At 43.3% G+C, this 12,049-nt stretch overlaps 1 protein-coding gene and 1 long non-coding RNA gene across 2 annotated transcripts in view; both read right to left on the bottom strand.

The window, feature by feature from the left end:
• The window catches only part of LOC107838084 (uncharacterized), a 178,378-nt gene that overhangs the window by 5,711 nt on the left and 160,618 nt on the right, over positions 1-12,049 (bottom strand). The gene's annotated exons all lie outside the window — the stretch shown is intronic.
• Positions 47-12,049, bottom strand: part of LOC103148706 (sodium/potassium-transporting ATPase subunit alpha-1) — a 24,811-nt gene continuing 12,808 nt past the window's right edge. The window contains exons 2-22 of the mRNA XM_016679409.1: positions 10,581-10,694; positions 10,144-10,203; positions 8,760-8,861; positions 8,582-8,683; positions 8,401-8,514; positions 8,195-8,329; positions 7,481-7,598; positions 7,133-7,401; positions 6,659-6,967; positions 5,391-5,525; positions 4,912-5,283; positions 4,700-4,836; positions 4,397-4,547; positions 2,750-2,918; positions 2,518-2,672; positions 2,308-2,431; positions 1,427-1,572; positions 1,211-1,341; positions 1,021-1,122; positions 342-433; positions 47-259 (exon numbers count right to left, since the gene is read on the bottom strand). Coding sequence (XP_016534895.1) covers positions 231-259; positions 342-433; positions 1,021-1,122; positions 1,211-1,341; positions 1,427-1,572; positions 2,308-2,431; positions 2,518-2,672; positions 2,750-2,918; positions 4,397-4,547; positions 4,700-4,836; positions 4,912-5,283; positions 5,391-5,525; positions 6,659-6,967; positions 7,133-7,401; positions 7,481-7,598; positions 8,195-8,329; positions 8,401-8,514; positions 8,582-8,683; positions 8,760-8,861; positions 10,144-10,203; positions 10,581-10,694 — 3,066 coding nt within the window. The 3' untranslated portion in view covers positions 47-230. The remainder of the gene's footprint in view (positions 260-341; positions 434-1,020; positions 1,123-1,210; positions 1,342-1,426; positions 1,573-2,307; positions 2,432-2,517; positions 2,673-2,749; positions 2,919-4,396; positions 4,548-4,699; positions 4,837-4,911; positions 5,284-5,390; positions 5,526-6,658; positions 6,968-7,132; positions 7,402-7,480; positions 7,599-8,194; positions 8,330-8,400; positions 8,515-8,581; positions 8,684-8,759; positions 8,862-10,143; positions 10,204-10,580; positions 10,695-12,049) is intronic.

Genomic DNA, 12,049 nt, shown 5'->3' with positions numbered 1-12,049 from the left:
AATGTTCAGTGTTCATGTCATAATTAGCATTGTCATTTATCATCAACATTATCATCAGCATTTTTCATCTCAGTATTGATCTAATAGTAGGATCAAGCATTCCCTAATATAAAAACATGTTCCAATTTATTTGTCACAGAGGTTAAAATTTTTATTCCGAGCAGCAAGACAATATTCATGCAAAGACAGGAGTGGAGGACAAGATGCGAACGGACTGGATTTGTGGGTCTTTAATAGTAGGTCTCTCGTTCCACCCAGCCTGGAGAAGATGGGAAACAGGAAGTTCAGGTTAGAAACCAAAGAAGGAACCAAGAAAACCTGAAGAAAGGTTAGAGACTCGCCTCCCGGGCTTCGCCTGAGGATCAGTTTACGGATTTCATCATAGATGAAGATGAGCAGGGAGTATGGGAAGGCGCAGAACCACCAGTTGGGTCTGGAAAACACACAAATGCACGGATTAGATGAATGGGAAACTGCAGCTCTGGGTGACAGTGTTGCTACACAACGATCCAGACTCAACCTGTTGGACCACTCACTCATTCTGTTCATATAGAAACAGAGCTACATTTGGAAATTCATATATTCCATGGATTTCTTCAGTGGAAACCTTGAAAAACATGGGGAAGGGAGGAAGGAAAAAGAAGAGGAAGGAACAAAAAAAAGGAGAAAGGAAAGATGGAATGAGGAAGAAATTAAAAGAGGGGAAAGGAAGTAAGGAGAAAGGAACAAGGGGAGGGAAATGAGTAAGGAAGAAGAAAATTTAAATAAAATTAAAAAAGGAAACGAAAGAGAGGAAAAGTAAAAAAAAAGGGGAAAAAAGAAGGAAAGAAGGAAAAAGGGAAAAAAGGAAAGGAAGGAAGGAGGAAAAAAAAGAAAGAAGGAATAGTAGGATAGATATTAGCCTGAAAAATTATTCTTCTATTATGTTCCAGACCTGAAATGTATTACAGTCATATTCCAGACTTTCTCACTCTAGGAATCCTGGATAAACCCTATATGGCTGAAAACACAAGTACTCACTTGAGAGGGTACATTCTGAGGGCGACGTCCATGCCTGGGCAGTAGGAGAGGAAGGCAGCAAGGGCCGTCTCCTCAAACAGGCCGAAGATCAGAATCTTGTTCCTGAAACACAGAAACAGAAAGTCAGGACATCCCACACGTGGTCCTGGCTCAGCTCTGGAATTACCCAGAGTTCAGTGCTCTTCCTCACTTCATGCCCTGCTGGAACACAGAGTTCCTCCTGGTCTTGCAGATGATCAGGTCGGCCCATTGGACGATGACGATGCTGACAAAGAAAGCCGTGTGGCAGGTGAACTCCACAATCTTCCTCTGCTCGTAGGTCTGAAACCAAAGCAGAGTCCAGATTTAAGAAAGACATGCAGCTGGACTGTCCACTGGTTCCACCCATCAGACAGAAGCCACTGACCCACTGCTGTCCATAGCTGTCCTCCAGATCGTTGATGTACTTGTTGTCCCAGTTGACCCGGATCCCTACCAGGGTGGAGGGCAGGAAGCCGTTCTCAGCCAGGATCACGAAGTAGGTAAAGAACCCGGCCAGCGCCTGGATCATCCCTGCAGGATCAGAGGTCACCACAAGCTTCTCAGACACTCTGTCCACTCAGCATCAACCATTCAGCCCACAAGCTTGTGAAATGGCTTCCAGAATCATAGAATTGTGAAACTTAAGGTAAATATCATGAAATAAATGAATGTGCCATTAAATGTCTAATTAAATAATACACATTTGAAATGACCAAGTTTAAATAACCAATAACATCCATCCATCCATTTTCTGTACACTCTTGTCCCTTAGTGGGGTTGGGAGGGTTGCTGGTGCCTATCTCCAGCTAACGTTCCGGGCGAAGGCGGGGTCACCCTGGACAGGTCACCAGTCTGTTGCAGGGCTAACCAATAACAATAACGTTTAATTTGAGCATTTTTGAATTGAAGGGGAGACAAAAGATTTTGCAAAACTATATTTTTTTTCCAACAACAACAAACAACAAAAAAACAAAACAAAAAAAAAATCATTTCAGAAGCTAAAATGATGTCTGAAACATTACTGTTTTTAAAGAGATAGATGTGATAAGAATATTGTTGAAAAGGGAAACAAAAATATGTTTTACTATAGCTGAAAATGTCAGTCTACAAGTTCTTCTTGGCTTTATTTAAATGAACATTTGAAGCAGACTTCTATATCAGTGCTGGTCCATTTATTCTGTGTTACTCTTTTTGTTATCTCAGCCCAGACAGAAAGAGTCCAGATAACTGCAGAATGCGACCTTGGTTTCAGAAGCGTCTATTTACCGATTTGACCGTAGGCAATGCTGATGAGCCTCTCATTAACCAGTTTGTCTGTTTTGGGGTTTCGGGGCTGTCTCTTCATGATGTCACTCTCGGCTGCTTCATAAGCCAGGGAGATGGCAGGAACCTGGAGGAAGTTACAGCAGTCAGGGCTAAAGGCTGGAGCATGGGGGTGTGAGAGAACCTTCAGCAGGGCGGAGAGAAGGACATTACCATGTCTGTTCCCAAGTCGATACAGAGGATGGTGACGGTGCCCAGAGGCAGAGGGATGTTGGCGATGATGAAGAGGAGGAAGGGGGTGATCTCGGGGATGTTACTGGTCAGAGTGTAGGCGATGGATTTCTTCAGGTTGTCAAAGATCAGACGACCTGATGGAGAAGAGAAAATGCTGACTAAAGCCCTCTCCTAGCCTGGTGAAAGATTCACCTAAAGGACATGTTTTAACCTTCTTCCACTCCGGTAACGATGGAGGCAAAGTTGTCATCCAGCAGGATCATGTCAGCTGCCTGCTTGGAGACGTCAGACCCAGCGATTCCCATGGCGACGCCAATGTCGGCTTTCTTCAGAGCTGGAGAGTCGTTAACGCCATCACCCGTCACCGCGACGATGGCTCCCTGCAGAGGAAGCAGAGTCCTGTGGTTTCAGAATAATTCAGCTGCAGCTGCTAAATAACCTGAGAGTTAGAAAAAACATGTTAACTGAACTGGAAGTTTATCAGATCAACAAAAACTAATTCATCTCATAAAACAGGAAAATAAGTAACTCAAGCAGAGGTTATGTGCTCCAGATAATATTTTCAGCAACACCAAAATCTGAAGAAAATCCTTCAACCCAACCACTACTGTTTGGTTTAGACCAGTGGTTCTTAACCTGGGTTCGATCGAACCCCAGGGGTTCGATGAGTCGGTCTCAGGGGTTCGGCGGAGCCTCTGCCGTGGAGTTAAAGACACACTTGTGTAAAGTCGTGATGATGCGCCCCGCTTTGCCATCACTTGTTGCAGAGCATCATGTTACATTGCTTAGCCAATCAGTGCTGCGGAGGAGCATTGATTGGAGGAGTTCCACTCTCTGCATGGATTTGAACTTGTGTTCACTGCTCTACTCTACTTCAGTAAAGCTCAAAGTTTTCACCAAATTCTGTAGCTTTCGCTTTACTTCTAAATCTGCTCCTTAGTCGCATCTTTTCAGGGTTGCTACTGCCTCTAGTGCCGTGGGGGTGGTAACAACTAATATAATTACATTACTAAATCAGAATACCGCAAAGTCTTTATTATTTATTATAAATTTTTCATTTTCTTAAGAATGTAGAGCTAATTAAATGATCTAAACAAGACCTTAAAGTGGTTCCATTTCTCTCGCTGGCTAACCTATTGAAACTGTGGAAAATTTTAAATACCTTGGGTTGTTCCTGGACAGTCAACACTGACTATATTTTGAAGAACTGTTCTCAGAGACTCTACCTTTTAAGAAGACTTAGTGATCTTGGGGTGACCCAACTAGACTCTAGTTGGGTCACCCCTATGTCTAGAATTTGGGGGTGGGGGGTCATCTTTTTTTTTTTATTACTGCAGGGTTGTTTGATTGCTGCTCTTGTGCTGGTGGTTTGTTTGGTTCCTCAAAGGTTGTTAAGCACTGGTTTTTTCTCCTTTTTTTGGTGATAATAAAAACAATGTTATATTTTAATTGATAAAGATTGAAATTCATTATGAAAGTTTTGTCTCTGATCTCCAATATGTGTCCATTTTTAAAAAAATAATTTGTCCTCAAAGTAAACAGAAGAGTACAATAGAAAATACCTTGTATGGCACACTGCTGTTTAAACTTGAATATTATGTCCAATATTCATAGAGCAAATTAGTTTATCCTGAGCTAAAGCAGGATCAATAGCTGCATGTAGTTATGCTGTCTTCTATCCCTCACTCTGCTACTTTCTCCTACTATTCTCCCGTTTTTAACTTTAATTTTTTTTCTAATTAAATATGGCCACCTTGGCCAATAATGAATATTGCACACATTTCTCAACTGTTTTGAAAAAAACAAAAACTAAAAAAACACCACATAACCAGCCAGACTTCAGCATGTCCATGTCTACCTGTCTCTGGCAGCCCTCAACAATGATGAGCTTCTGCTGCGGTGAGGTCCTGGCAAAAACAATCTCCGTGTGGTACTTCAGGATGTCGTCCAGCTGCTCAGGGGTCAGATCCTTCAGGTCACCTCCATGCACAACACAAGCCTTGGCATCCCTGGATGGAAACATTATTGCATCAGGTCGTTTATTATTCGATTTCAGTAAAGTTGAAGCCAAATTTAAAACAAACTGGGACCAAGAACACGACCCCAAGGTTTTCCACAGATTTTGCCTCTACATGCTAATTACATTTTCTAATAAAAGTACCTAGGATTAACTTCATTGATTGGAATATTCAAACGTGCAGCGATGTCCTCAACAGTCTCGTTGCCTTCAGAGATGATGCCAACGCCTTTAGCGATGGCCTTGGCTGTGATTGGATGATCACCCGTTACCATGATTACCTGTAGGAAGGCAGGTTTTAATTATTTATGTTCTGAACGTGAAATGACTCCACTTGGTTTTAAAATATCGCAGACCTTGATTCCTGCGCTCCTGCATTTCCCCACAGCATCCGGCACAGCGGCCCGGGGCGGGTCGATCATGGACATGAGGCCGACAAAGCACAGGTTCTCGATGGGGAAGTTCACCTCGTCCGTGTCAAAAGCAAAGTCATCCGGGAACTGCTCATCAGGCAGGTTGAAATGACAAAATCCGAGAACCCTTTCTCCTAAACCTCCCAGCTCCAGGTAGGCGTTCTGGAAAGCGTCCTTCATCTCGTCGTCCAGAGGCTGCTCTTTGCCCTGGATCATGATGGTGGCGCAGCGGTCCAGAATCCTCTCTGGGGCTCCCTTCATCACCAGTAGGTGCTTGGACTCTGCTTCAGCTCCAGAGTTCTTATGAATGGAGAGCTGATCATGATGGAAGACAGATTGAGTATGTCATGTTTTCCATGTTTTGTTTATAAGCTTTGAAAGTTCTTGAAAGCTTATTTTATTTTAGTTTTCTGATGTCACACCTGATACTTGTTGGTGGAGTTGAACGGGATCTCGGCTATTTTGGGGTTTTTCCCTCTCATTTCCGCCACCGATCCACAGCAGAGCTCAATGCACTTCAGCAGAGCAGACTCCGAGGCGTCGCCTGCCACATCTCGCTTTTTAACAAAAAAACATCAGAAACATCAGTGACATGAAGTCTCCATCTTCCTACTTCCTTTCCGTTTAATTCAACTAATGTAATGTGTGTAATGTGTAACAGGTTTCAGGAAAAACTTTATTTTAGGTTTTTTGCAGTCATAATTACAGTGTTTACCCTCCATACATTACGTAACAGAGACTTAAAGAAAAACAATGAACCGTGACAGACAAAGGGGTATTTATAATGGCAGACAGACATTTACTTGTGATTATCGCATGCGCACGCACGCTATAAAAACAGGCTACAAAAAAAGCACACTCAAGAGAGTCTCAGAGCCAAGAGAGATGGATATTTGTGTTTGTGCTATTAGCGGAGGAGTTCAGACACACGAAAGAAAGTAGTAAACTTGTTTTTAGCCACAAAGTTTAAACCTCTAGTTAAATTTAAAAAGATAAAATACATTTTCTGTTCAATGTTTGATTACAATGCAAGACATAACTTGAAATACATAAGAGTATTTTATTAGGAAGTTGTGTTTTATTTGTGATTACCCCAACTTACTGATTTTCTGTTTAAAAATTCCAACATTTCCAAGACTAAATATTTCCCGTTATCTGCTGGTAGGCAACGCAAACTAAAAAGTTAGTTCCACCAACTCAAAGCGCTTTTCCGATATGGTATAGAGTGGAACCAACACAGTATTTGGCAGAAGCTAATGCTATAGCACCAAAACAACATGGGATTTGGTGGAAGTTAATGCTGTAGTGCAGATTTCAATTCAAATTATATCTGCTTTTGAAACACTACAACTCTCAAGCACCAATTAAATTTTGACAAAATTTACATTATGTTACATAATTTATGTTCTGTGGTTGTGTCAATGCTCTGCAGAAGCTCCTTTCACTGCAGGACTTTTGGGCTTCACCTCTAAATCTACAGGATGAAATCTGAATCAAGACAGAACAGAAACCCACACTTTTCACATCTGTGTATTAAAAAATAAAATAAATAAATTTTTCTTCTACTTCAATGTTTAGAAGCAATCTGACCCCATGTTATTTTAATCCATTTGAGTTCAAAAACATTAATCAGTATACAAGGTCACTATTTACAGAGAATAGAAGTCTATCAAGTAGAAGAGGACTGTACCTTGAGGATGGGAACGTTGTTCTGCTCGGCCAGGAATACGGCTCGGTTGCAGAGTCCAGCGATCCTGGCCAGAGACGCCCAAGTGGCCGAGCTCCGGTCAAACGAGGTGCCACTCTGGTTCTCAGTGGTGTCGGCTTCATGGATTTGGTTGTCGAACCACATGTGGGCCACGGTCATCCTGTTCTGGGTCAGGGTGCCGGTCTTGTCAGAGCAGATGGTGGAGGTGGAGCCCAGAGTCTCCACAGCTTCCAGGTTCTTCACCAGGCAGTTCTTCTTGGCCATACGCTTGGCAGTCAGAGTCAGACACACCTGGAAACAAAAACCAGATCGATCAAAACTGATGGGATATTCTTGAAGATTATCAGATAAGAGGAAACAATGGATTTCTTCACCTGGAAACAAAAAGCAACTCTTCACTGATTAAATATTCTTGATGATTCTCAGAGAAGAGGACAAAGAGACTTGTAGACTCACAGTGACTGTAGCCAGGAGACCTTCTGGAACGTTGGCCACAATGATACCAATGAGGAAGATGACAGCCTCCAGCCAGGTATAGCCAAGGATGAGGGAGAGGATGAAGAAAGACATACCCAGGAAGACGGCCACTCCAGTGATGATGTGGATGAAGTGTTCGATCTCGATGGAGATGGGTGTGCGTCCCACCTCCAGTCCAGAGGCCAGTGTGGCGATCCGGCCCATGACAGTCCGGTCTCCGGTGCTGATCACTATGCCGCGAGCCGTTCCTGCAACCAGGGTTATATCTTTGACTTAAGCTGACTGATAAAAGTTGGTGAAGTGCTTGAAAGACTTCTGGCCTTGTACCTTCAACACAGTTGGTGGAAAAGAAAGCGATGTTCCGGGTCTCCAGCGGGTTCTCATTGGAGAAGTCTGGAGTACGAGTTTGTGGTTCTGATTCGCCCGTCAGGGACGAATTGTCCACCTGAGAAACCAGAACACACATTTAGATTGAACAACAAGAAATAAAGACACAGGGTTCACTTTCAGAGACGGAATCAACTTCCTGTTTGACCAAATCAGGAAGGACCCTAACCAGTGACCTTCAGAAAAATATGGAATTTCATTTCAGCATTTGAAAAGTCTGGATATGTATGATCTTTTTTTATCTTTTGTGTCATCCTTCCATCTCTCCTTTCTGCATACAAGCATCCTTCATGCATCCATTCTTCTCTTCACATCAAGCCATTGTTCCAGATTCTACCTTAACAGAATTATCTGCTTTAAATTTGGACACTTTTGTAATTTTCCATTTAAAAGCATTAACCAGGACTTAGAGTTCATGGGAAGTGTTTGCTGGATGGACGCACTAAAAGATGAAATCCTCTGGATGATCATTTACACACCAAGTCTCCAGCTGCTTCAAAGAGCAAAAATCAAAGCCAGGCTTGATATTTCAAGCTCAACTTCAAAGTCACAATTATTTCAAACAGATGTTTCTCTTCTTTGGGGTTATGAAGCTACAGGTTCAGTCAAATGTTGCTTCTTAAAGGTTTTGAGAGAGAGAGCAGGAGCATCAACCTTGCAGCCATGAGCAGAGATTATCCTGAGGTCAGCTGGGATCCGGTCTCCACCCTTCACCTCCACCAGATCACCGACCACCACTTCCTCGGCATTGATGCTTTTCTTCTCTCCATCGCGAACCACCAGGGCTTGCTGCAAGACCACACGTTTTAGCTAGCACATTCTCAACATGAACACATGGATGAATGCTAACAGAGACACACCTGAGGGACCAGGTTCTTGAAGGAATCCATTATCTTGGAGCTCTTGGCCTCTTGGTAGTAGGAGAAGCAACCGGTGATGATGACGACAGCAGACAACACAACCCCCAGGTACAGCTGCAGACAGACACAGTTGTTAGCTCTTAAGAGGGATCCTCTCAGGATCTGAAGGAGGTTTTCCTACGTTGTCATTTGCGGGCTCCTCCTCCATGGCAGCCTGGATCCCGTAGGCCAGGAAGCAGAGGACAGCTCCGGTCCACAGCAGCATGGAGAAACCGCCAAACATCTACAGGAAGTCACAGGATTAGAGCCAATAAATGGAATGAACTCTAAAGTCTCTGACCAGGGGGGTCTAGTTTTACCTGTTTGCAGAACTTGACCCACTCTGGGGTGGTGGGAGGGGGGGTGAGGGCGTTGGGGCCATCCCGGGCAAGAATCTCAGCAGCTTTGGCTCCAGTCAGACCCTGGAAGGCAACAGAAGTCACGTCACACAAGGCAGGAAACCCTCAAGTCACGTTCTTAGTAAGTATCATCATTGCTCTTTACAACACAATGAAACATTGATAGGTCCAGAGGGGACGGCAGGTGCTGCTGTTGCCTAGCAACACAGCATGAACAGGAGAAACAGGGCTTCAGGGTTCATCTGCAGCAAGGGGAAGAATCTTGAAGGAAGAGGAGGTTAGGACGGGACAACATTATTATTAAGTTTATTTGACGGGGGCAGACACACATCGACGTAGACAAACTGAACAAAACAGCAGTCCCATGTTTGTGTCATAGTGTAATAGCAACAGCTAATTCGCAGCACAAACAGTGAAACATAAAATATCAAAAATGGATGCAGTTCTGTTTATGACATAATCAGAGTTTTTTGTTTTTTGAAGATACCTTCAGCACAAAAGGGCTGTGGAAGGTGGCATGCCGAGCCTGCAGAGACCCCAACTAGAGCTACCAATCAACTATTCTCCTTTATCTGTCCTGCATGACCAGCAGCTAAGTCAGCTAAGTCAGGGGGCTTTCAGCAGCAAGACGCAGAAAAACTTCTACATGAACATGATGAATTGGGAAAATGTCCGCGTTCTACAAGGAAAGGTCCATTCCCTTTGTGAATCAAACACTGAACACATTACATATTTGATTAGCTTCTACATAATTAGCATGATTAGCTTCATGCTAATTTTGATCAGATCCCATTATTCACCAATACTATACTATTCTATTCATCACTACTATTCATCACAGTAGTTCATGGAACAAGGCCTGGAGGTCTGATTCACAACACAGTAGACTTGGTACAAAAAGCCATTAAATGTTTCTGGGTAGTAAACGCTAAATAAAAAGTTAGCTGTGCCAACATTAAAATGCTAACAATAATCAGTAGCTCCACTAACACCAAACTGCTAATCATAAACATTTGTCCTGCTACTACTAAAGCACTACACCAACACAGTGTTTAACAGAAGCTAATGCTAAAGTGCAAATTCATGAAACTGTTGAGTTAAAATAACAGGCTGAACTTTGTCTTTATCATCCTTCAGATTTAACAATTTGTGACCTTTTTAGAAGTCAGTGCATCCTAACTTAACTAATCTCTTACGTTTTCCTCTAAACTTTGGACATTCTTTAGTTTTAACCTTTCACCAATCACTTAATGTAGTTTTTCAGAAAGAACAGTTTTGGTTTCTTCCAACTTTTATTGCAAACCTCATATTAAAAAGAAACATGTGGGATATTTGTCTCACTCACGTTGCTGAGGTCTGTCCCATATTTGCGCTGGAGCTCGTCCAGGTTCAGCTTGTGATCGTCCTGCAATGAGAGACAAAGTGTTCATGTCTGGGTCCAATATGGCCGACGCCGGTGACATTTGGAGCCCGTTGGGAGATGACCTTTCCATTCTCCAGAAAGCACCTTTAAGACAGAAGCTATGACATTTACTGGTTTAAATGGACAGAAGGAGAGGGAACACCTTCAACATGCAGTCCACTAAGATGTGATTATATCTAATTGAAGTGGAAAAAATACATTAAATGTTAAACAGGCTCTTACAGTGTTTTTTTTTTCTCTGATCTCAAAAGAGAAAGTTAACAGGAGCAGAAAAGCTACAACATAAAGGATGTGACGTACAAACTGAAAAAGAGCCTGAACAATCAGAGGAAGGCGTCCTGCCGAGGCGGGACACTCACCATGTCCACTTCCTTCTTCAGTTCATCCATATCCTTCTCCTTCTTCTTCCCTTTTCCCTTCTTCTTGCCAGCCTGCTCCGAGGTGGCAGCCAGCTCATACTGCTCTCGTCCTTCCTGGCGACACGGAGGATAAAGACCAATCAGGTGGGGTCATACCTGGTTTTGTCCAGGATGCACATCACGGCACTGAGTGCAGACGACGACAGCCTCTACTGAGTGACCTGCAGCAACAGAGATGGACTTCCTGCTCAGGTTTCAGCTGGGACTCTGGTGGGGCTTTGGAAATTCACACGGTTTTGCTAAAAATTTGAAAGAATGTGATTATAGATATTGGTCTGAATGATCCTCAGCTGTTGTAAAATTATCCCTGTCATATCATCATTCCAGGGTTTCCCCCAGTGTATTATAAGCCTGGCGGCCGCCATGCTTTACTAGCCCCGCCGCCAGGCTAAGCGTTAATTGTTTACGTTTCCAGGAAAATTAAAAGAAAAACAAAACAAAACAAAGCAAAAATTGTTTTTTTTGTTTTAAAGCCGGGCTGCAAGCTTCTCTTTTGCTCTTAGCATTTCACTAGCAGAGCAGATTTATTCTTAAAGGATAGGTTTATAATAGATAGGTTTATAGTTTATGCATTTAAACCCGACAGCGCGCGGACCAATCACACAGCTGGCGCCTCTGCGCTTTGCCTCGCGCGCTGCCGCTGCTTTACCTCAGCGGGATCGCGCGCGCCTCCTTTCACTCAAGCTGGACTCAGGCTGACCTGTATGGATCTTTACATCAACTTAGTGAGGAATTATGATCCTTTGGAGAACTCTAGGTAAGAGTTTAAAACCCGCCGCGTTAGCTCTGGTTGCGCAGCTCAATGTGAACGAAGGAATAAGTAGTGGCGAATTCAGAGGTGCGTTGTGGAGTGGTGAGAATGATTTATCTTTGTGAACGAACAATTATATGCGCAGTTTACATCTGAACACGCTGCCCGGCGTGTGGCTCTGTGTCTGTCTTCCCTGTAAAGTTTATGTCTGTGGTCCCGGTTGGCCGGAGTGTTTGTGGATAGATAACGAACAGCGCTAACCTCATTATGCAGGTTCAGCCTAATGAGGAGCTTTAACGCTCTCCTCGGAGTCACGCTTAAGGCTGATTTTACATTATTTTATTATTTTTAGTATTATTTTTCCAGTTACACGATGGATCAAACCACATCAAATGCGTTGTCTACTTAGAGTTAATATGCCGCACGGAGATCTGAGAAACTCGTGACCGTCGGACACGGTCGAGTCCCATAAACTCGACCAACCAGAATAGTTTCTGTGACGATTAAAAACTCAACAGACACGAAATGGAAGAGCTACTAAAGCCACATTAGCAGAATTGAATTAAATCTCCTGTTTGTTGCGTAGTGCAGCAGATTACCTCATGATGCAGGGCCGGTCCCAGGCTGTATGAGGCTGATGGAGCCGCGGACTTCAATG

This window comes from Poecilia formosa, unplaced genomic scaffold (genome assembly GCF_000485575.1).
Source record: "Poecilia formosa unplaced genomic scaffold, Poecilia_formosa-5.1.2 Scaffold210, whole genome shotgun sequence".
Lineage (NCBI taxonomy): Eukaryota > Metazoa > Chordata > Actinopteri > Cyprinodontiformes > Poeciliidae > Poecilia > Poecilia formosa.
The sequence above is the reverse complement of the archived record's forward strand: the minus strand, read 5'-3'. Positions and strand labels throughout refer to the sequence as shown.